The sequence below is a fragment of the Pomacea canaliculata genome, linkage group LG1, assembly GCF_003073045.1.
Source record: "Pomacea canaliculata isolate SZHN2017 linkage group LG1, ASM307304v1, whole genome shotgun sequence".
NCBI lineage: Eukaryota > Metazoa > Mollusca > Gastropoda > Architaenioglossa > Ampullariidae > Pomacea > Pomacea canaliculata.
In genome coordinates, this window is record NC_037590.1 from 25,018,499 (window position 1) to 25,043,635 (window position 25,137).

Below are 25,137 nucleotides of genomic sequence, written 5' to 3' on the forward strand. Positions count from 1 at the left end.
GTCACTGTTACAGCTGTGGCATCACTTTCTGACAGCTGTGTGCATTGTTGGAATTTCGAAATGTCGCATGAAGCTTGCAGCACGCGAGCTGAAGACACATCTGAATGCCTCCATCTTTCACACCACGGCACCCATTTGCTTCACCTCATTTTTTATTTTTTTTTTTATTTACTGAACTACACCCAACCGACACCTCTTCTGTCCACAGATTTAAAAAGCACTAAGCTAGGTCTTTGAACGACAGACCAATGGCCACTGTCCAGTCACCCTTTGCAATTTACGCACACCTTGAGAGTATAAAGAGCCCAGCAAACACGCAAGATTTGGCCAAGCTTGGGCCAAGCTTGTAACATTGGTTGGCCCATTGCCAAGCATCCCCAAGTGCAAGTGCGCGCGCAACGCTATCGTTCATGTCAGGTGCGATGGGGACATTGGCAAAGATTGGAGGAGCCGCTGACCCGCCAACATTCGCAATACAAGAGTGGCCAACAAGTTTGAGTCAAGCTCGATGACAGGAATGATTTATGACTATCAAGACACGTTTTCACACAGCGCGTATTTGTAATTATTTTGTAGATGGTTAAAGAACATGTAGAAATATATTTTATGGTTATCACAATCTTACAAAATATATAGATATATTATCAACAACGATCACTAGCGCAACCCTTTGCACGTGTTCTGGTCTGGTCTCCGCTATATTTATATAAAAGAGAGCGAAATTTGAGTTGCACTCGATCTGATCTTCATTGTTCTTCAGGAAAGATCTGAATTCACGCTTCTTCAAAAGTTGTCAAGGTACACAGATTTTAAAATTTTAATATTCATCGAACAGCATCTGAAAATTTAGTAAAGATGACTATAGTACGCTAGATAACAGCTGGAGACAGGGAGCACTGCAGACACATGCAGTCATCGGCACACCTATATATATAATTGCTGTCAACGCCTGCATGCTTACTTTTAGCACAACCGTGCTATAGTCGTGAAGCGCCTACGATCAGTGCGATCAAGGTGTATCACAAATTGTATAACCTGCTTGTGGTGTTCCAATGACCATGGGTTTCTCGGCCTCCACTGTGCTCCTGATAGCCTGTCATATATAATAATATTATTTATTTCGTGTGTGTGTGTGTGTGAGCCCGTGATTGGATATTACGTGGGGGTTTGTTTTAAACTTTTAATAAAAGCTTAGTTAGGACTGTGTCTGCCAGCTTTTATTGAATCCTTTTCATTACATTTTAGATCTTGAAAAGGAAAAATACACTTTATTTGTAACATGATTTCTCGTTCGGTTGGCTGGTTGATTGCATCTGACCATGAGCTTCTACATGTCTGTGTGCTAGTCTCCACTAGGGGAGAGAAGCAAGGATAAGACAATGGATTTAAGGGGAGAGCACTATCAGGACCGGAAATCATCGATTGATCAAAATGGGCGACAAGTAAACGATGATCCGCCTATGTCATCAACAGCGCGTCAGAAACATCCCTGACTCTTGATTAACGGTGTATTGTCTTACATAACCCAAGAGTACCAAGGGAAATGTTTTCAAAACAGAGGACATGGTTGTCAGGAGCGCTGTGGAAGCCGAAAAACCCACATTCATTGGAACACCTGAAGTAGGTCACATATAGTGACATAAGAAATGTGTGGATCGATATGTGATACTGGTGTATTGTCTGGGCTGTCTTGCATGTTCGCATTTTAGGCGGCTTTTTTTTATCAAATCTATGTACTACTCAAAATAAATACATGTTTCGGTGTCGATGATTTAATAAAGGAGAGCCACATGAGGGTACGACACACATTGCATGAATTGTATGTTTATTGTACTCTTTGTGTATGAAAAACTGTGCTGCGCCTGAGAGACTATACTAAAGAGCATCAACAACTTTACAATTACAGTATTAGTTTTAGTAATGTACAGAAAGGCTTAGAAATTTTAATTATCCTCTACTTTTAGTCTGTATCACAAATATTTAAAGCACGCCTTTTTATCAGCCAAGCATCTAAACACATTAAATTACATTTTGGTATGATATAAAATCGAAGACTATTTTATTCTCTTTCTTTTAAAATACTAGATTTTTTAATGTCAAAAAGTACATTTAAAATATACATAATTCAGTTACAAGGACTGAAAGTAGTATGTTGATCATCTTTTAATTAAAACAGTAATATTTTGTCGAGATTATTTTATAAACACTTTCGTGATTTATTTATTATTTTTATTCTGTTACTTAAGCTTCTTTCTGTATCATTGTAATGATATCTACAGGTACCTGCACAATTTGCTGTGTAAAAACCAGCAGGTGACAGAGCAAAATCGCAGCCTTCTTGTAGAGACCCTTCGATCCATCTCAGAGATTCTTATTTGGGGTGACCAAAATGACAGCAGTGTGTTTGAGTAAGTGATGACAGCTTTCTTGATGTTGCAATATTTGATTAATTATGATGATCATGTCTACAGTTCCTCATCTTTTTGGTCTACTTCTCTGTACTGTTTATTGCTACATTGCAGTTATGCAGTGATTGAACTGCATGTACTATACATAAATTGACGGTGTTTCTTTTTGTCAAATATGAGACAGCAGAAGGAAAAATAGATTTATAGCCTTGAGAAGTCAGATGCTTTACTTTAGTGATGATAACTATCACCATCCAGCTTTCTAGTATATGCATAAGGAAAACAAATGTTACATATATGGTGTATTTATCTTTAATGACTATATATAAAAATAAAACATACTTATTATAAGTATATTTCTTTCAGTTTTTTCCTGGAGAAGAACATGCTGTCATTTTTTCTGCGCTACTTGCAGCAGAGATGTGGACGATACATTTGTGTTCAGCTGCTTCAAACACTCAACATTCTCTTTGAAAATATTAGAAATGAAACATCCCTATGTAAGTTTTTAAATGCAGATTTTGCCTTGGATTAACTATGATAAATACTCATTCTCCCTTATTTGAGAGCTTTTGAAATATGATATATTTTATTTGCCAGAAGATTTAATTTGTACATTTTCTCCTTCAGTGTTCATGGTGTTCTTCTGTTCCATTATTCTCAAGCAAAAACCTGTAAAATATGGGTCTTCATTGTTGTTGAGATCACCTCCTGTGCAGTGTCTCGAGTGTGGATTTCTTTTTATATGTTTCTGAGTTTGTACGTGTTCCTGTGAACATTGATGTTTATTTTTCCTTTGACTGAAAATAACTGCTTTCTTTCAGATTATCTGTTGTCCAACAACCATGTCAACTCCATTATTGTTCATAAATTTGACTTTTCGGATGAAGAGGTAAAAGCTTGCTAGAGAAATGTATCTCTTGGCATGAAATTTCTAAGCAATGTCCCCAGAAAAACATAATGCTTGTAAAATAATTATATAATTTCTGCAACCATATCATGATTACTTACACCTACAGCAACACAATTTGTACCCAAATGTACTGGATATTGCTTTCTTCCAATGTGGTAATTAGCATTAGAGAATAATGCAGTGAATGTAACAGCAATATAATCTTTGTTTGAAGGCTTTTTAATGAACCTTTGTGTGTTTCCTTTTTTTTTTTTTTTTTTTATGATTAATTATACTTAAAGGGTAAAAGATTGATATCAGAAGTTTCTTCTGATCTACAGGTTATGGCTTACTACATTTCTTTCTTGAAGACTTTGTCACTGAAGCTGAACAAGCACACCATACATTTCTTTTATAATGAGGTTGGTTCTAGATGGACATGTACATAAACTTAATGTACATGAACTTAATAGAACTTAATGAACTACAAAGCTTTTTTTTCTCTCTCTCTTTTGGAAACATTTTGCTTAAAGCAAGAAGGCACTAAAATAACACGATGAAAAGTAGTGTTGTGTGGTATGGGCAGATGTTTTTTTAATGTTTGCTATCCTATTTGGCCAACAGAGTAACCAGAAAACAAGTCTGTTGTTTTAATAGACCTGCAATACAGAGAATTCTTACATTTCCTACAGTATCTTGTTTCTAAGGAAATGGAAGGAATAGCTAATTACTGATTTAAAGTCTTTGCAGGAATTAAGTTACTTTTTTACAAATTCTTGTTGATAAACATTTTAAAGTACACTTCTAGAGCAACAAGTTCTTGCACAGTAGGTACATAAAGTCTGTGTAAACATTGACTATAGCTTACAAAATTAGGCACACCACTGGCAAGTAAGTTACCACTAAATTTGTAAAGGTTTATTGTCGTTTTTCAGATGTCTGAATTTCCTGTGAGTGGGTTGTCATTATGGTGAAAGTCAATGTTTCAATAATAAGCATGAATTGATATGCTGCATCATGATTCTTTTACACTTAGCATGTGATCAAGAATCTGTAAAAACATCAGTAGTGTTTTAGTTTATTCTTTCCTTGTGAACTTAGTGTATTCATACTGGACCTTAATTCTCAAGGTGTGGCTAGATGCAAGCAGTGTTGGTGTTTGGGTTAATGGAATGGAATAATAGGTGTGTAAAGTTAAATAATACTTGATGAAATAATGGATTTGGGTTAATAAACATGTAATATAGACATATAAATATCTTATTGATGTAAAGCAGACCTTCAAAAAGGTGAAGGGTTTTGCAGCTGCAAAATCATTTTTTCATTGCTCATTTTGCTTTTGTTTCTTCTGTCATTGCTTGGTAAACTATAACTGTTATGATGTCTTATTTAAGGGGTTAGGTACATAACTGACAGATTTCATAATCTCATTTTTTAACTGGTTTAATTTTCTGTTTAGTATGTTTTAAATATTGTTTATTTTAGTAGTGCTACAAGGTTTGTTAAAGAAATGGATAAAAGTTTAGTCTAAAATAACACAACCTCTCTTTGACCTGACTGCTTTTTCTTTTGAATGACATTGTGTTGTGTAGAATCTGCTTGATTAGCTTTAGGGGAATGTAAATATTAAGATTCAAACTCTTAATGTAGATCATTTATTTATTCATTTTAAAATTAAACCCTTGTGATGTGGGGAAAAAAGTAGCTGTTTCTTGAAAGCAGATTCATCTACATCAAATTAGTATTGTCTGCCACCTGAATAAACAATCATTTGAAACATTTACCTTTGCTGAAGGAGCTGCAGGGCTATGCATAATTTTATTCCTTTATTTTAAGTAGAAATTATATAAAGAACTTTATGATTTCATCCTTTTGTGCATGTTCAGCCGTGATGTAGCCTTAGATGCTGGTATGGCATAAAACACCAACAAGCAACAATTGTGCATCTCTAACTACATTATCCACTCAGAGAGGTGGTTTTATTTTAAAAGTTAATTATATAGAAACTTCCTTGTTACTGTGGGTTGCAGCATACCAATGACTTTGCTCTTTATACTGAGGCCATTAAATTCTTCAACCATTCCGAAGCAATGGTGCGCATTGCTGTTCGAACCATAACACTGAACGTTTTTAGAGGTGAGCATTGCAATTATGAGCTGCAAGGGTGGTGGTTAGTCATTTGCAGCAAGTGTAGTTAATTTCATAGCCACTCAGTAAAGACTGCATCTGTGAGATTAATTGTAAACAATTTTAAGATCAAATTTCTACCCTACTGCAGGAAACAATGATTCAACCTGTGGAAAGGAAATGAGGATACTTTTCAGGCCAAATGGAGACAATTACCAAATCATGACTGACTGGATAATGTGCACCATGTGTGTTTCTTACTGACTAATGACTGCACACCACATAATGAAAAAAGCAGCTTTACAAGACATGCTGAAAGTGAAGCTTTACAGATAAGCAGTCAGTTGAAATCCACCTTTGTGGGTTAAGTACTCTGCACATTTGCTTTCTTTATGACTACAACTGCAAATCTGAATACCTTTTAAAAATGATAAAATGTGCAAATGCTGATATCAAAAAGTCTTTTTTACTTCTTTAAAATTCAGTTGATGACAAGGCAATGCTTCGCTATATTCGTGACCGTACTGCAGCGCCTTACTTTTCCAATCTTGTGTGGTTCATTGGCAATCATATCCTCGATCTTGACTTGTGTGTTCGCCACGATATGGAGTAAGTAGCAGATAGTTCATTCTTGCGTAAATCCCACAATCTCTAATGTTTAGAAACATTGGCTTCTTACAGTTCACTTACTGATGTGACATTCAACACACAAATACATTTTAAAAGGATTTTGACCTGTTCTTTAGGCAATTAAAAAATATAATGTTCTACCAGTTTTGACATCTACAGACATGATTTTACAGCTGTTGGATGGTAGGGTTTGTTTGTGAAGCAGATTATTTAAAATGCTGTTTTTGGTGGTCTAGTTAAAAAAATATGGTGCATACCATTAAGCATCTCAGTTCATCTGATTAACTTTCATTGATTGCTGACTGCATCTTCATTTCCTTTTCTAGAAAAAAATGATTTCACCATTTTCCTTTATGTAGAAATTTTTGCATTTTATGGTCTCATAAACTTAAATGCTTCATTTGTATGTTCTGCTGATATGAGAACACTTATTGTCTGTACCTGAAAAACTTGTTGACTGCAGTCACCGCAGTCGTGACAGGTTATCAGACCTTGTTGCTGAGCATTTAGATCACCTGCATTATCTAAATGACATCCTTTGTATTGGCCTGGACACCCTCAATCTGGTTCTCATCCACCATCTTCTCAACAACCTCTTCATCCCTCTCTACGTTTACTCTCTGACCAAACGAAAAAAGTTTGATGATCCTCAGGTATGTGTTTTTTTGTTTTAATGTACTCTTGTCTGCTTTAATTGATTCCTTTACACCGCTGATCATGTTATGTGCCTACTGGTCTGAGTGTCATGTTGGTGGTTTTTTAAGTGTTGTCAAGTATTTAAAATATATTTATCAATCTATTTTCTGCATTTTTGTGTTTCATAGTAAAGATAAAGTTGACACTTTCATGCACATGAAAAATTAGTTCATAGTTGTTGTATTTTAGTGATGAAAAATCATATTTGCTAGGTTTTATTTTCTATGGAGACTTCTTGCATATGAAGAGAAATGATGTGCTTTTGCAGGATGACAGAAAACATGTCAGCTCTGTCGTCTCATTGTTTTTGCTGTCACAGGTACATCTTTCAGTTTGTTATAAACTACTTAATGATAATAATTTATTATTATGTTCATGTTCAATAATTTATTATTATGTTCATGAAGAAGTATTTGAGACAATCCATGGAGCAAAGTCATAATCAAGATCGTGTTTTCCCAGGTAGCTTATTACAGGGCTGGCTGACTTGCAGTGATATAGCCTTAGTGGCTGGCTCAGCATTGTATGCATTGTAACATCCAGCTGTATAGGTCATATTTTCTTCCTTATAAATATATGCCGGAGAGTTGGATGTGGACACAGCAACAAGCCCATTCTTTCGACTGTTGTCTGCTATTTTTGAAAAGAATTTTTTTCATGTTATTGCTAATAATGCAAATCAGCATAGTTAAAAATAAAGACCACAAAGAGAAGGGACTTTAAATATGATCATCATAATTCATTATACCTTGCATTTATGTTATTGTGCAGGTGTTTCTGATTATGCATCACCGACAGCTTACTCAGCAGCTGGCAGAAGTCATTTTTCATGGAGACATCTTTCTGACGCAGACTGAAGGAATGCAAAATTCCCCAAAAGCAGTAGGTGACTTTTTATTTAAAAAAATGTTTTAGAGGTATCAGAATTGAAATAGATAGCAAATTGTAAGCTAGACAGCAATTTTCTGCTGAGGGATGATAGCAATGGTTTTGTTAAAAATTATTTATTCTTCATAAAACAAAGAAAGTTTTTTGTCTTGATATTTTTAATTATTTGAGGTGTGTAAATTAAAACATCAGCTTTAATCCTTTAACTATTAAATTCACAATTTTTTATAAACGTTTTATGAAACAAGTATTCAGAAAGCAAAGATAGAATATGCATAGAAATTCTTCTTCCAGTAAAAGGAGAATACCAATGAACTATTAAAAGTTTGACTAGAATTGTTACTTCCAGCTATTGAAGCCGAGCTTATCTATGTACCCATGACTTATAACATAGAGCTTATCTATTTTACTTAGAACTGTTAGCACATGGCTTATCTGTTTAGCTATGCTGTAACAGATAATGTGCCAGAGAATTTATCCAGTTATGCCATTACCATTTGATACAGCATTAGACATTAATGACCAAGCTAACTTACAGTGATTCATATTATATAATTTGTTATTGATATTATTTTGTAGGGTATTAGAGAATTTCGAGCCCCAGCAGAGTCATTAGAAAAAACCCTGGAAAACAACCGTCCCAAAAAACGGCACATCCAGACTGCCCCTCCATCTGTCGGGCAAGAAGATGGAGCTGTTGGAGAGACAGAAGAAGGAAGCTCCACATTTTATTTGACAAGAGAGGAGCATACTGACACAGTATCGTCTCCCTCCACAGGTAAAGAAATGCAAGATGCAGAGTATGCACAAATAGATTTCAGAACCATAAGCAACAATTAAATTGTTTATGTCACATGGCGCTTAGAAAGTTATGCACCAGGGTTGGTGAGAGAATGGGTCTGGCAGCAGTTAAGTGCATGTCACCAGCACATTGTGGGTCATGTATCCTAGGTTTAGATCTTATCTCGCTTTGCACATTGCTAAATGTGGGTGTTGCCTGGACCTTGCTTTAGTTATTCTGCTTTTGTCATATGATAGGAACTACAAGATGATGTCATATCTATTTGCACTATTGTTTGTGTTTTAAAGCAAATTATTTTTCAGTGTATCAGCTACTGTACTCACATCTTATAGATGTTTCATTAGATGCATGTTTGCGGATACGTGTTACTGATTATTTCTGGAAATGAAAAAGTAACAGAATTAAAGCACTTAGAATGTGCTCATATGATGGTTTGAGATACCTTTCTTGTGTGTTGTGGGTTTAAATATAAAAGTATACTATTGTAACTTTAATGTTTTGTGCCTTGATTGGGGATTACATTTGATTAGTGATATAGGAATGAATCATTATTCGTGTGACTATGTCAGAGGGAGCTCTGAGCCCAATAAGTGAGGTGTGCTCAGCAGACACTGAGTTGTCCAGTCCCACTCAGAATTCTACTGATGAAGAAAAGCTTATTGGCCTTTCTCATCGCATGGCCATTCCTTCTGGGATGCCTGATCACCCACTGCCCTTCACACTGGAGAACAGGTAAGGGATCTTCTTAATCTCCTGATCATTTGCAATCTTTTATGCTGGAAAACTAGGACTGCCTTTTAGCTTGAGATAGCTTAGCATAATCAGATCAACAATTTTAGATGAGAACAAACAAATGTTTTAGAAGCCAGACAGATCATTTGAAAATGTGTGTTGATTTACATACAAATACTGTAATGCTGCTAAAATCTGTTTTTACCAGCCTAGCCAAACCTTATGTTGTCTGGTTTCAATGATGTATGATGAAAATCTTACCATATCCATGCTATGCTTGCAAAGTTAAGATATCAGTGACTCCTTAAAGTGGTTCCTGTTCCCAGAAATAAATTTGTAGAGCACATAATATTAGAATGTGTTATTTTGTGGCAGGCCATATCTGGAAACAATATTCAATATAATACAGACTATTATAATACATACTGTTTATAATACAGACTATTATAATATTTTGTGGCAGGCCATACTGGAAATAATATTTGTTTTGTCTACTGTTTTGAAACTATTACTATAATGTCGTTTTATGTCCAGGCCATACCTGGAAACAATATTCAATGCCTTGGAGTGTATGGAGAATGACTACTCAGCCCTTTTTGCTCTATGTCTTCTCTATGCCATAGGACACAATGAAGGTAATCATCTATGTTGTAGGATAGAACCAACATAAAGATTTGATGACAAATCACTACATGAATAAATTTTAAAAGTTTCCTTTGTGCCCATTACATACATGAATAATTTTCAATTTCACAGTTAAATTGATACCATATGAGCCAGTGGAATAGTATTAAAGACTTGGCAGGGGGGAGTTATTTACACAGATAAAATTGTGTTTTATAGGATTTGAGAGGGCAGTGTTCAACAGATTTCTTTTTTGAATGACTGTTGTCTACTTTGTGGTTCTTTTTGATGGTGACATTACTTTTGGTGTCACAGGAATCTCGCAGACCCTTCTAGATGGTGTTATGATGCCAACTGAGAGGTCAAAGGTTAGTTATTTGGCTGGCTAAAACCACAACCAGTCTTTTTCCCAAGCTGAAGAGGTTATGAAAAGTTGTGATTCTAGTGACATTCTAAGTTGTACGAATTACAGGAAATGAAATTTAAGGTCACTTCTTCAAAGGTTTCAGACTTTTTTTATCCATCCAATTTGGAGATCAGAGATAAAGTTCTGAAAGGTTTGTTGAGTAAAACTTTTTGGTTATGTTAAATCTGTAAATTCAATCAGGATAGTGTCCTTATTGAGACCTAGTTCACAACACTTTTCTGTAGAGTTTTGTATACTTCACTCAAATGTGTATATCATGTAATAAGGGAGATTATAAATAACTATAATAATAATAATTAAAAGAATAACTGAATCATTTGTCAATAAACTATATAAAAGATTTTTAGGGGTATTTGTCAGGGCATGTGTGACATTTGAAGGATTTGTCTTGATCTCTGCGCTGTTCATAGAGCAAAGACAACTACAACATTCTGCTAGTGGAGCGTTTGATCCGCATCATTGAACAAGCTTGTCAGTCAGGTGTGACTTTTATCTTTTAATGTACAGATCCTTTAATCAATGCTTTTTTTTATTTTTACCTTTGTTTAGACAATTATGCAGCAATTATCTATAGTGCTTAATAGGTGAGTTGTGACTGGTAGCCACTTTTCATCAGTAACACAATCGTGAGTGAAATGAATGTTTTTATAAAGTAGTTTCTGAATTTGATTATATTAGGCGAGGTACTCATTTTGTTATTCATAATTCTGTTGCGTTCCAGGTATTTAGTATGTGACAGCATTAAGAAAAATGACTTTTTTTTCAACAATTGCTTGTTGCTTGTTCTAGTTTGTATGTCTACTGAATCTTCTTTCATAGCAAAAATGTTATGAAAGCAAGATATTCTTTGTCAAAGAAATGACCCATCATAGACTGGGTGGTGTAGAGTTTTTTCCTGCTTGCATAACAGTTTGAAGGATGATTTGATACGATATAGATGTCTCAGAATTCTATATGTGTTGTATTATAACACGATCTAAATCTATAAAAGTGTTAATTCTAATTTTTTAATTGGTTATGTGTGCATGACAGGGAGCAAAGTGCGTCTAGCAACACTGGAAGTAAGCATCAAGCTGCTGAAACAGCTTGTTGTTCGTGAGCACCGCTCCTATCTCCAGGATCGTCATCTGGCCTGTATTGAAAATGCTCGTGAATGCTCAACACAGCGTCTCCGCAACTTTTACAAGGTAGTCCTCCACACAATCTCAAGTCAATTTCATTTTTATTTTTAAATCCTCAATATTTATGTCTCAGAAGAAAACAAAGAATTGAGGCCTTTTAGTTACAGGATTAGCAGGTAGATCAGAAATATTTTTATTTGTCATGTTTGGTAGAAGAGCTGTTGACATCAATGTGTAATTGTAAACAAAGTATGTCAATTTTCTTTTCAGAGTGAAGAGATTTTTCTGGACATGTTTGAAGATGAGTACAGAGAAATGAAGGTAGGCTCATGTCACCTTCTCCAGTGCATTCTCCATTCCCATGTAGACTAAATATGATTATCTCCCCTGTATCATAGTGTCTCGCATAGTGTAGCGTAGGGAAAACACACACATATGGTCTAATACACATGACTAGAAATGGTCTTACGGGTTAAACAGAATGCTAGAGAACCATATTTTTAAATATGAAACTTCACTGGGGCAGAAAAACATGCTAGTTAATCAATATGGACGAAATTTCACAAGGTGTGACCAATCCAGCCCCACTTCCACTTCTTGATGTCTTGGCTGGCAGGTTTTTGGTTGGTTCTCTCCCACAGGTCTGTATTGGAGATCTTCTCGTGGCGCAGACATCTGTTGACGAATGTCTGTATCTTATTGGTGATGGTATTTGTCACATGCCATGTCTCAGATTCATACAGAAGGACTGACTTTACATTTGTGTTAAAGATGCGGATCTTGGTGTGTAAAGATAAAGCCTTGGAGTTCCAGATAGGTCGTAGGGTGTGGAATGCAAGCCTGGCTTTGTTTATTCATCTTCTTACATCTTCATCTATACCTCCATCTTTGTTGACTATGCTGCCAAGGTAGGTGAAACAGTCAGACTCTGTAATACATTCTCCATGTAGTTGGAGTGGGGCTTCTTGCTTGTTATTGACCCGCATTACCTCCCTCTTCTTGATGTTGATGGTCAGGCCAGTCATCGCTGCTTCTTCTGCGAGCCGAGTGAGCTTTGTCTGTGCGTGTTGCTGCTTGTGGGACAACAAGCTGATGTCATCCGCAAAATCGAGATCATCAAGTTGCCTGGCGAAGGTCCACAGAACGCCCATGTTGCTGTTAGAGGTTGTTTTTCTCATGATCCAGTCTATGACGATCAGGAAGATTGTCAACGAGAGCATACAGCCTTGCCTCACTCCAGTCCTCACTGTGAAGGGGTCAGTCAGCTTTCCATTGTGGATCACCTGGCATGTCGAGTCCTCATACAGTTGCTGGCAATGAACTTTGGTGGAAATCCGTAGTGCTGCATCAGTTTCCAGATGGTTTCCCTGTCTCGGGAGTCAAAAAGCCTTCTCAAAATCCACAAAAGTTATGTAAAGTGGCGACTGCCATTCAATGGACTGTTCAATAATATTTCGTTGCATATCGATTTGGTCTGTGCATGATTTTCCCTGTTGAAAGCCTACTTCTGAGGACACAAAAGAGTTAAAACCTAATGGAAACCCCAGTCTTTTGCTGAAGCCCATTGTACAGAAGAATATTATCTTGTGAAGCGCTTTGAGCTCATCTCTGTGGGGAAATGCACTATATAAATTCTATTAATATTAATTATTAATACACAATATGCCAGTGTTTTGGGGTATGAAGGGAACTAATGCTTACAAGTGAAATCAAGGGACTTTCCATCACTTAGCATATCTTAATAGTTTTAAGGAGATTTGGAGAAATAAAAATATGGTCATATTTGATCCACCGAAAAATTAGCTTTTGTGAAGTTGATCATATAGCAGAAATGACAGACCTCTCCCCAGCCATTGTCATCATTAATCTTTGTGTCAGATTATAACCAGTCCTTTTTTCAGAGCAATGTTATCTGTATATAAACTGAACTGTTCGTGCATGCTTATATACAATCTGTATATAAAATGAATTCTTTTGGTGCATGTATGTACTAGAACTGAGCTTCAATTTGCCATCCATGATGATCACATTCTTCTATAAAGTGATATCTGACTGAAATGTGTTAAGGTGTTGCTTTTGATATATTTTCCAATACAGAATAGACCGCTGAATGTGGAGTACCTCATGCAGGATGCCTCAATCCTGCTGCCTCCTACTGGCACGCCCCTCACTGGCATTGACTTCAACAAACGTCTTCCATGTGGGGAGGTGGAGAGGACACGGAAGGTCAGCATTCTTGCTTCAGTTAAAAATACATGTTTTCTGAACTGAATCATTACATCAAGATATTCATAAAGCTAGCTGAAGCTGAATCATGTGAACCTTTATGTCAAGATTAAATTTCATAAGGCAAAGTGCTTCTCTGTGTTATCTTCTAAGAATGGGCGTCTTTCTTCCATGTATTAAAAGCTAAGAATTGTGACATGAGAGTCAAATGACTGTGCATAATCATTGTTCTTCTATCTTTTGTCCTTGATTTTAATTTTCTGTGTGGTTTTCATTAGCACTGACCTAGAAAGGTGTGGTGTATCTGTGTGTGGACTTGAATGTGTGCAGGCTATACGTGTCTTCTTCTCAGTTCGGGAACTTTCCTTGTGCTTGATGAATGAGACAGAGGCACAGTTACCACTAACCAAAGAGGACAACTGCATCAAAGTCAATGATGTTCTTGATCTAAGTAGGTTGCTGACCTTGCTGTTTCTGTTTTTCTGTCAGCCTGTAACCATCTGTTTCATTAATACTTGATAAAGGTTTTGTACCTGTATGTCAGTATAACCAATATAGAGCATATAGATATTGAAGGTATTTATATTTTCAGTGCTCTGAGGGATTTACTATTCATATGCACACTCAGTATTAGGTATTGTTGTCAAGTGATCTCTTACGTGTGCACCATCTTCTATCTTAAAATAGTCTTTTCTCTCTGAGATCTGTTAATATTTTTTCCATATCTTTCGCAGATAACAGTGACCTGATAGCTTGCACTGTTCTCATGAGAGAAAGGTAAACAGCTGCCAGAGATTATCTGGTTATTAAACTCATTTATACTCTGTATGTCTTCATAAATCAGTCTAAAGAGGTACTGCTGTGTCACTTTGTAGTGTCTGATGTTTGATTAGGCTACATTAACAGGAAGCACATGTGCAAGTGGCTGGAAAGCATAACTAGTCTTGGCTTTAATGACAAGTATATTATTTGAGCTACCCTTGCCAACACATGGCTTTAATTAAGAGTATAATATTCAAGCTCTCTGAACAAAAACTTAAGTGATTTATGTAGCTTTTCTTAAAGTATTCTGTGAAAATGTTGATCATTTTACTAATTTATATATCATCTATTCATTTTATACCAAAGTAGATGTGGAGGCCAAGATGTTAATAGCTCAACATTTGAAAATGTTGACGTACCAACAAAAAATGTCCTTTATCCAAGAGGCTTAGTCTTTCTTTTTTCTCATGTAATTGGCTGAAACTTTCTCTTTTATGCTGTTTAAGCAGCAGTTAATGTTTCTAACAAGAAGAACATTGTCAGATCTGGATATGTTTAGAGAAAATATGCAGAATCTTTGCTTCATGCAACACCCAGGACAGACAATTTTTTTTCTTGTTTTCAGTCGTCGCCAGGAACGGCGCTTTTTAGTAATTGACCCAATGCAACTTATCCTTGTTGAGCCTGATTCAAAACGCTTGGGATGGGGTGTTGTGCGCTTTGTTGGTTTTTTACAGGTAGGCAACATATATATTTGTGCATTGGTTTCCTAAATGCAGACTTTTTTAAATTGTGTGTGTTGGATTCATTCAGTAAATAAGCTTTATATAACACTAAAACTAGTTATGCATATTATTTACAATGCATAATACATACTATATTTTGATGTATATAAAACAGTTGTATCAGTTCGACATTGTACAAAACAAAACAAAAAAGCAGTAAAGCTGCTAATGCTGCATGTTGTGTATTATAATATATATGTTATTGTTATTGTGTACCACTTCATTTATTAATATTAATATTTGGTAAAATTTTGAAAATGTCAGGTAGTAAAGGGAAGACAAACATCTTGGCAGAACACCAACTAGCTGTCTTGTGATTTTTTTATACCACTTAAAGAGATTTACCCATTTTAAAAAAAGCAATAATCTTTTTAGAAAGAAAAGACATGGCCTTTTCTTATTTAGAGGAATAAATAAGAACCTAATAACCTTACTTATTTTTTTTAAATCCAAGCATGTCATAGAGGTCTGAACTGAGGATACTCACAAAAACGTGCAAGTTATTAAATATTATAGCGCTGTTTGGCATTGGTTGAAAACTGCTCTGTTATATCTATCTCTTGCTCAACAGGATGTGGAAGTGTCTGGAGACAAGGATGACAGTCGCTTGCTGCATGTTGTAGTACACAAGCCCTCATCTTCAATACATTCCCGATCTCATCCCATTCTCTCAGCTCGCTTCATCTTTGATGACCACATCAGATGCATGGCTGCCAAACAGCGGCTGCTCAAAGGCCGGCAACGAGCCCGACTGCAGAAGATGCAGGCCATCGAGCGGCTGCTAGACATTCCTCCTGCACCAGATGGTACACGCTCACGAAGCATCCCAATTCCTGGTGAGCGTGACAGACATACTCAGCTTGCTCATTTTCTTCATTTTTTTTTTTGGGGTAACCGATACTGCAATATGATTATCTGTGGTGTTATCAAAGCCTTGAATGTAGACATGATTCGAAGAGAAAGAAGCATATTCCTATAAACAGTTGGTCTAGAGAAAAAAAAGCATCTACTGAATTTGGCATATTTTGAATATCAAAGATACTGACATAGGTGGTCAGGCATCAGCAGCTCAGATTGGTATTCTGGGGAATGGCTGTGAAGACAATGGTAGCACAGTCTGGCAATCTTGTAATTAGTGAGAGCTTGAACTGGCAGCCAGTGGAACTGGTAAAGCATTGTCTGCTATAGAAGCCAGTTTGAGCAGCATTACCCTCAGTCCTCTGAAGTTTGTCCTGCTGGTGGTTATGGAAATTAATGTTTTGAGAGTTGCAATACAGTCAAATCTCCCTACTATGCCACCCCTCTACTATGCCACTCTCGGTATTATGCCACTTTTGCTCGGTCCCGACTATAAATTCAATGTAAAAAAAAATTTACTATGCCACCCCAGACTCTCGCTACTATGCCACTTTTTTGGTGACTGTTAAAAGACACAAGTTGTGAAATTCCGCGCAGTGCTCGATTATTATACTGTACGGTAGTGGGACATCGCTGTTAGTGGGATGGAACATAGCACGCACACAGGGAGTGGAGCTGCAGTGTGTGGGTGGTGGTCGCTGCCGGGTGACAGCCACGTGACAGAGGGAAGGTGTGAGAGGGTCGACTAGCGACAGGATGCAGGTGCACGATGTGGTTGGAAGGGGTGGAGGATGAAGAGGTGAGGGGAGAATGAGAGAAAACAGCTAGCGAAGCCGACGATTCTTGAGAGCTTTGGACCAGACTTGGCAAAGGCCTCCTGTCTCTGACCGGCCCACCCGCCAGTAATAAATACTATACGTACCAGTATTGGTAAAACTGAGTTAACTATATAAAGTCCGGCCCTCTATAACCATCCCAATTTCTCATGCGGCCCCTTGGGAAAATTAATTGCCCACCCCTGCTTTGGACTGACGGGTAACTTGAACAAATAAAGCCGTTTTTACGAACCCTCTCTACTATGCCACTCTCGCTACTATGCCACTTTTGCTCGGTCCCGGTAGGTGGCATAGTAGGGAGATTTGACTGTAGTCCAGTGGACATGTGGTCATGTGTGAAGTAAGCAGTAGGGACATGAATGTGTGACCACACACAGAATACTGCCTTTTTCAAACAAGAAGGATTGACCAGCAATTAGCACATTTAGCACATTTAATGTCCAAACTAATATGAGATGGCTAATGATGAAGATAGTAGCTCAGTTTTCACTCATTCAATACTGACAGTGTTCCCTCAGTGAGGGATTTGAGCCAGAGAAGACTCTCACTTAGCTTTGCTTTGCCCAGCAGCATCAGCACAAGAGGTTGTTAGTGGTTGTTGATGGCACCGGACAACAGTACACTTTGAATGAGTGAATAAGTCTGTCAGTGTCTTATTTTTGTAGCCAGCATGACAATAGAAGCTAACGATTAGCACTTGAGTGCAGGCCGGACTCAATGATGTCTTGAACTTAGACAGTCCTTGTTTAAGTTGAGGAAGAAGAGAAGAAGAACAATACAACACTACAACAATGGAAAAGTAGAATAATAGTAGAACATCAGAGCAACTGAAGAAGAATAGGCCTCACCTACAATATCATAGGCTGACATCAGCTTTTACAGCAACAAGAGAACAGAACACCAGCAGCGACTCATTTAGGAATTTACTCAACAAACAATCATTTGTTCTTCAACAATTATAGTTTACAACAGTTCAAGTAAAGTATGATAATTGTTCTTCAACTGCATAATTCACTGTTTACTCTTCTACACTATGTCACCAATTTACCGACAATGCATTCTCTTTAAATGACATTATAACTGTCATTTCATTCATAAATTTGTAGCTAAGTAAGGAAATAAAAGTCAGTGGCTTCAGTTTCTTCTGTATTCACCAAACATCTGACTACCATCTTCTTGCCTGTAAAGGTGAACATTTTATCAACCAGTTCTATTTGGGTTAGTCATTGCCGATGCCTTGCCTCTTCCACCCAACAGTAGCTGACTACTAAGAGCATAAAGTAAATACAGTCTTGTTCTTTGCCGCTATCAGCATGCATCAACAATTTTTTTAATTAAATGTTGACATTTTCTTGGGATGCTGCTAGTTAAACTACTAATGTACCAGAATACTATCTAGTCCTATTTGTTTTTCCTGCCACCTTCTAACACTCTAGTAAATACTTGTTGATGGACTGTTCTACCCTACACAGTTAGTACAGTCAACAGGGAGTTTCATTTTTATAAACATTCTTTCTAAACTATTACTATGATGACATCTATTAAATAGTAACCTAAGACCCTTGATCTCCAGAGAACTTAGTTTGTGCATCACGATGTGGAGCAAGATACATTGGGTTATGTTAAAAAGTCACATGACTTTCCTAAGAGTGAGGCTGCGGATTGAAATGGATTTAAAATAACCTTTCCTCCAAAACATAATAAATAAAGTTATAGGTCATCCTCTAGCCTTTTCAGTTCGTTGGGGAGTAAGACGTTAGAGACCTCTTTTCTTGAGGCCAGCTTTACATGAGGGCAGTGCCCATCTCCTCTCCCTAGCTGCCTTACCTTCCTCAATCCTCTATGGAGTCATTCCCACCAGCTGGGTCAACTGGGGAAAGTTTGCTGCCTTACTCAGATATCAAACAAGTGCGCTTCTCATTAGACACACCAGCGCTCTAACCACTTGGCTATCCACTTCCCTTAGTAAATAACTGAAATACTAAAACATTCAAGTTGTAAAATGGCACTTGGGTGTGGAATGTTGGATCAGCAGTACCAGGTTAAACTCTTAAACTCTTTAAACACTTAACATAAAGACTGGAAGGAGAGTAAATTGAATATTGAAGTTGCTGATGAGTACAAGATTGGTATTCAATAGTGTATGCTGATCCTGGAGTTGGGGAAAATTCAGTGAGAAATTCATAATGCACAAGGTTGTTCTTTTTATTAGGAGGTGGCCAGTAGAGACCCAGGAATGTTGTGGACTGGCCCAGGTGAGTCCAAAAAGTGTTAAAATGGCAATTCCACTAGTATGGTACAGAAATAAAGAATAAAATCCAGAGGTGTGAGTTCTTGCATCTTCACTGCATTGCCGACAGGTTTTCACCAGGTTACAGCGATAAAGACAGCATCAGCATTAGATTCAAAAATGAAGTCAGCATTGTTGTTTCAGCACAACTAAACATTAAAGTAAGCATTGAAATGTCTAGTACAAACACTTGACTGGATTATAATAAAAGAGATGTCATTGTATGTCTGGGACCTAGTGGAGAGTTAACAACACAGGGAAGCCTTCATGGTACCGAACTCAGCAACTGGATGAGGTAACATTGAGAGACCTGCAACAGAAGAAGGAAGAGCAGCAGACGGTTGATATTTTTTTCCAAAAAAATGTCAGTGACTGATTACCAGTACAATAATGACAATATTGAGTCCAATATCTTTGTAGGGGGACAGTAATCACAATACAAAAGCAACATTTCTTCAGAGTGTCGGGTACACAGGCTGGAGGCTTAATATTAACAAGTGTATTCTAGAGTACTGAGTATAGATACAAAATATCAATTCAGTATAAATTGTGCTTTTATTGACTCTGTTGCTATGGATTTATGGTTTTCTCTTTCAGGTCGTAGTCATCCTGTGAGACCAACATCATCTTCTAGTTCAACAACATCCTCTCCAGTCTCTACCCAGAGTCAAGGACGTGGTTCCAGACGGATCTCAGCTGAACAGAAACGGCATCTACAGGCAAAGGCTGCTCAACGTAGCAAAAGTCGCCAGGTCATGGGACCAAGCATGGGAACAGGGCTGCGAAGTGGCGTCAGCCCAGCACGTGATGGAGTAGAAATGGGAGAGGAGGCTACCTCAGCAATGGCTGTCCAGTCACTCAATCAGAACATAAGTAGCAACAACAGCAGTGGTAGTGAGAGGATGTCAGGCTCTTCACGCAGTTCAGGGAGACTAGTGTCTGCAGGCAGCAGAGGAAATCAAGGTGACGAAGCCCGACTGGAGATACCACTAGAAGATCTTTCAACAAGCAGCAAGCAACATCGCAGCCTTTCTTTTGAACGTGCCCGCTTGGCTCGCCTGGCACGGGAGGCTGGAGTGCGCACTAACCATGGTCACCATCAGGCAGTTCACCACACTCTGATGATGCGGTCTCACTCTCTGAGTCCCCACCGCTCACGGCAAGAGACCAGCTCTCTCATGTCACGCAAAGACCCCCGCCGCCAGTCAGCTCCTCAGACCCTTGCCACCTCTTTTAAAGCACCCAGCATTTTGCAGACCATTCTTTCCCAGTCTGGCTCAGACCGCCGCCCACAGATTACTTGTAGTGGTTCTTCATCTGATGACAGTCCTGACAGTGGGCGTGCACGCAGCTGGTCTGGTGGTGCACCTAAGACATTGCTCCCTGCCTCAGCACCTTCTTTGTCTCTCATGGATTCGATTGGTCACAGTCGCCGCAGCATATCAGCAGCAATGTTGTTACCTCCTGAGAGGACAACAGTGGTGCGACGGTGCGAAGAAGAGGAGGAAGAGGAGACCAGCAGGTGAATCTTCCCTCCTTGTGGTTGACCCTGGCTAATTGCTAGAGTTTTATTCCTTTGTGTTGTCATGTTCTCTTTACCCCACCTAGTTGCTATACTCTTGTGTTTTGTGTTCTGGTTGACCCAGGCTAGTTGCTTAAAAAAAAGGAATTTAATTCCTATATATAATCAAGTTTTCTTAACTATTGTTCATCGTTTTTTTCCTACTTATTCATTGCTGCTCTTTTTTCCTTATTACCAGGTCCACAACTCTAGAGGTGGGGTCTGGAGACCAGGGCAAGTCGACCGACTCAGCACTTTCCTCAGATGAAACTGGACCAAGCAGCTCAGATATTACTCCATCCAGTGAGACCAGTCTTTCAGATCTGGCTTTGGGCTCAGAGATTCGACCCTCAGCATCTACCAGAGATCGCTCAACCTCCAGTCAGCTCACTCAACTTGCCCAGCTTGTGCAGGAGCATTATGCCTACAGCTGCTACTGATGTGGAGGCTGGTAACACAGACCTTGGTCACTGAGCATTGATGATGCTATCAGTTGGAGAGTTGTTGACAGTGATCAACGTCTGATATGCTAAGATTCAAACTCTGATCCTGATATTATTAGAAATGGGGCAAACTTGTATTGCCTTATCACCAATCTTCAGTTTCAGAACCTTTGATAAGCATAGATGAGCTCAAAATAAAATGGTTATGTTGTGAAAGCCTGTAGCCACCAAAGTGGAATTTATATTTAGGCCACTATCTCCAGTTTTACAAACATAGCATTAGAGTGCACACTGTATATACAGCACAACCTTAATTTATTAAAATGTCTGTCCACTTTTAATGTTGGTCACTTTGTTTTAAAGATAAGCAATTATTTTAAAGCAACGATAGCTTCAAAAGATGGAACACAAAAATGGCTTTAATTGTTCATTTTGCTGGTCAAAGTCCACAAGAACTGCATCGTGAGGAGGGTGTGGAATCTGCATAATACCATTGGTCTTTTTGGAAGAAATTAAAGTCTTTTTGCAAGGAATGCAGTCTCTCTAATACGCTTTAACACCAGATTTTTTTATGAGTTATTCTAAGGCTCTGGTCAACACTGTTCAGATGTGCTCTTTGCTTTGTATGTTTTCTCTGCTCTCTGAATCACTAGTAGAGATTTTACTGTTTTTCATTCTGATATTTTTGGTCTTATTTTCTTGCTGCAGAATTTCTGATTAATTTTGTCTCCATATTTCTTTTTCATATTATGGGGATATTTGGTTTCATTATTTGCTGCTTTGGAAGAGGGGTTTTGCTGATTCTAGTGCAATAGCTAGATGAAAAGACTGAAGATATCTTTACTAGACTGAAACATTAGAAGCAAGAACATTTATGTAGTCATGAACAAAATTTGCATATTATGGTTCAACCTGATAAACTGATGTGCTGTGGCTAGATTTGTAGAATAACTGCACATTATAATATTCTGTGGATGCATTCAGTGATGTGATAATTTTGACATGTGGTTACACCATAGTCTCAAGAAAATTATGACAAGCTTACCAACAGGAGAATCAACATTGTCATCTCCAGAAATCTTTTGTGTACATGTACCATGTAGTGTATTTATGCAACTACACAGAATCAGCATAGTACTGTGAAATTATGTGTGGTATGGTGTCTGATACCATACTTGTTTACTCAAGTTAAAAGACTACACATGGGTTATCCAGCAATAAGATGTTGCTTGCATTTGTACACACATGCATTGATGTGCCCACGTGCATGTACGCGCGTGTGTGTGAACAGACTTATATCATCTGTTGACTGAGTGGCTGTGTAATCAGAGTTGTGTTGCTTTGGAGCAGGAGATGCTTGAAGGTTTGGAGGAGAAAGAAACCTGACATCAAATACCAGGAACTTATATGCTGCTAATGGCATGCCTTGGTCCTCTCTAAGCATTGTGATATGTACTTATTGTGTTTACAGATATATGTAATGTTAAATATTGTTTTACTTGTTCAATACCTTAAGTCACTGATGATGGTTCCTTGGGGACTGGCATGCACATGTAACAGTGTACCAATGAGAATGAGAAAAAACTTACATCTGAAGCATTGCTCTTAGTTTTATTAAATTATAATATATGATAGAAAGTTATGTTTAAAGATTTCTAGAAATCACTAAATCATTTTATAAGTGAAATATTTTATAGTCGTAGTGCTACCTCCTCTTGTTTGCAAAGAAAATCTTTGAAATGAGATGTAAATGATTTTACACCTGTATTAAACCTGTAAGAATAGCACATTGGTGAACACAGACTACAACATATTTTGTCAGCTCTTGCTGTGAACTACCATTTGTGATATTTTTCATGTTATTTATTGCAATTATTCCAGTAACAAGTTGTCACAGAAACAAGAAAGTTAGTGTTGGCAGCTAGTGAGGACATTCCATAGAAGAATGTTACTGATCTTTTCATTCACCACCACACTGTGTGTCATGCAGCCAGTTCACTTCTTGTCAGAAGCAGAGAGCTAGTAAGTCCTTTCATTTGTTGCTGTCAGTCCTTACTTGCTGGCGGGGCTTTGGATGAACTTGTACACCTCTTTACCTTTGGTGTATAACTTCCTTGTTTATGTGCATCAGGCTTGCATATGAAAGGGGAGATCATGAACTTCACAATTTCCAGTTGAAGGACAGTATGTGGACATTTACGTGTCCTTTGCAGGTCTTGTAATGATTATCAGAATGTACAGCTGCGTTGAATATGTGGACAGGCCTTTTCCAGCTTGCAGTCATTTGGTCTTGATACAAAGAAGTTAAAGCTGCATAAAACTGTAGCGTTCCTAACAGTCTACATTCAATGCACGAATATGTGAAATGAAGTCAGACTGATCATACAAGGTGGGTTCAGTTCAAAGTCATTTGTAACTGTTCTGTGATAAGCAATACACTGTACATTTAAAAAAACCACCACAGTTATCACAAATCTTCTTGAGAACCATTTTCTTACATTTAGGTAGACTGTTGTTAATATGCAGTTGCAGATGAAGAAATCAACTTCGGTTAATATTTAGCATAGCTGGGACTAGGAAACACAATATTTTGTAGGAAGTAAGAGCTAGTCCACTTATCATGACCCTTTGCATACTAATGTTTTTGTTGATGGTTCTGCTATAAGCAAAACCTCATCATTTGTATCTTTCTTCAAGCATGCTGTTGTAGCATGCTGTGATGTTTCTGATGCTTTCTCATGCTGACATAGAGAAGTCCTACACTTCCTTTTAGATTTGGTTGGTGAAATGTGAGAAATTGAAGTAATGCTGAGATTGTTTTGTGGTGTCTATGACTTTATGCCAAATTAAAAAAGTATTAAAAACTCTCAGATATCTTGTGCTTATGCTTGTGTGCATGCCTGCCCGGTTAAATCTCACACACACTCACTGCCAGTCACAACAGAGAAGCGAAAAATAAAAGACCACATGCATTCTGCATGAGTTCACCCACGTACTCAATGGCTACAGGTGAGATATCGTGGGACTGGCAGTGGACTGGATTCGGAGGAGTGACTGCAGACGAGGGCCACAAGCTATGGTTCATGGGAGAGGACTCTAAACACGAGCTCTTAACCATAGAGGTAGTTGGAGCGGCTCTCAGTTGCTCACGTGGGGACCCTCTTAGTGGTGCTCCTGTCTACCGCCAAAACTGTCAACTTCCTCAATCTCTTCTCCATTTAGTTTGATGCTGTCTTAGACTCTGGCGTTCACTCTCATACTTTTCGTTTTCTTTGCCTGACCTTCAAGCCAAGGTTTCCAGCTGTTTCTGAGAAGGCATTTGTTTTTTCCTGCATGTCTTAGTGGCGATGTGACAACAGGGCAATGTCATCAGCAAAGTCCAAGTCTTCCAACGTTGTTTTGTGTATCATAGTCATGGTCCATTTGATCCCTTCCTTCTCACTGTCGGTGGAAGTCTTCATGCTCCAGTCCATGGCCAGGATGAAGAGGAACGGCGACAGAATGCAGCCTGCTTCACCCCAGTACTGACTTGAAGGGGTCTGTGAGCTCCGTGTCACAGACAACCTGGGATTTGAAATCGCTTTACAGCATTTGCAACGACCTGAACAAGTTTTGCAGGGACTCCTTAATGCCTCAGGATCTTCCATAATGACTCGCGGTGGATGCTGTCAAAAGCCTTCTCCAGGTCGATGAAATTGATGTACAGCGGTGTGTTCCACTCGTTGCTCTGCTCCAGAATCTATCGCAGAATGAAGATGTGTTCAGAGCAGGATCGCCAAGGACGAAATCCCCTGTGGGACCCCGAGGTATGCTTGCCCCGCGAGCATTGTAAGAATAGGGTCCCTGCCATCCAGCCAGGCGTGTGGTAAGAGGCGACTAAAGCGGACACCTCACCTAGAGGTAAAATAGGTTGTAGTAGGGCTAACAACCCCACCATGTGAAAAAAGCCTGTTACCCGAACTAAAACCAGAGAGTAAATATGGTGCACCTAAGTAATGGTTGTCATGGAAAATGGACAGATGAGAAAAA

At 38.1% G+C, this 25,137-nt stretch overlaps 1 protein-coding gene across 2 annotated transcripts; it reads left to right on the plus strand.

Annotated features, from left to right (window-relative positions):
* Nucleotides 1–1,391: 1,391 nt before the first annotated feature.
* Nucleotides 1,392–23,978, plus strand: LOC112558096 (protein CLEC16A-like). 2 transcript variants are annotated; one of them, XM_025228301.1, is made up of 25 exons: nucleotides 1,392–1,620; nucleotides 2,280–2,408; nucleotides 2,775–2,908; nucleotides 3,233–3,300; nucleotides 3,642–3,722; nucleotides 4,236–4,250; nucleotides 5,331–5,436; nucleotides 5,913–6,036; nucleotides 6,521–6,710; nucleotides 7,022–7,072; nucleotides 7,525–7,635; nucleotides 8,221–8,419; nucleotides 9,013–9,175; nucleotides 9,710–9,810; nucleotides 10,115–10,167; nucleotides 10,637–10,706; nucleotides 11,259–11,413; nucleotides 11,618–11,668; nucleotides 13,445–13,573; nucleotides 13,904–14,024; nucleotides 14,308–14,350; nucleotides 14,961–15,072; nucleotides 15,692–15,956; nucleotides 19,702–20,626; nucleotides 20,865–23,978. In XM_025228301.1, exons 1-25 carry the CDS (start codon nucleotides 1,544–1,546, stop codon nucleotides 21,103–21,105), a joined length of 3,714 nt encoding a protein of 1,237 aa, XP_025084086.1. In that variant the 5' UTR covers nucleotides 1,392–1,543; the 3' UTR covers nucleotides 21,106–23,978. The 2 variants fall into 2 exon arrangements, with proteins under 2 accessions (XP_025084086.1, XP_025084095.1); XM_025228310.1 differs by lacking the exon at nucleotides 4,236–4,250.
* Nucleotides 23,979–25,137: the final 1,159 nt, after the last annotated feature.

Coding starts and splice junctions, on each gene's coding strand:
- LOC112558096 (XM_025228301.1), top strand. CDS start 1,544: ATGTTTTCAAAACAGAGGACATGGTTGTCAGGAGCGCTGTGGAAGCCG. Junction 3,301..3,641: donor TTGACTTTTCGGATGAAGAG/GTAAAAGCTTGC, acceptor TCTGATCTACAG/GTTATGGCTTACTACATTTC. Junction 15,073..15,691: donor GCTTTGTTGGTTTTTTACAG/GTAGGCAACATA, acceptor CTTGCTCAACAG/GATGTGGAAGTGTCTGGAGA.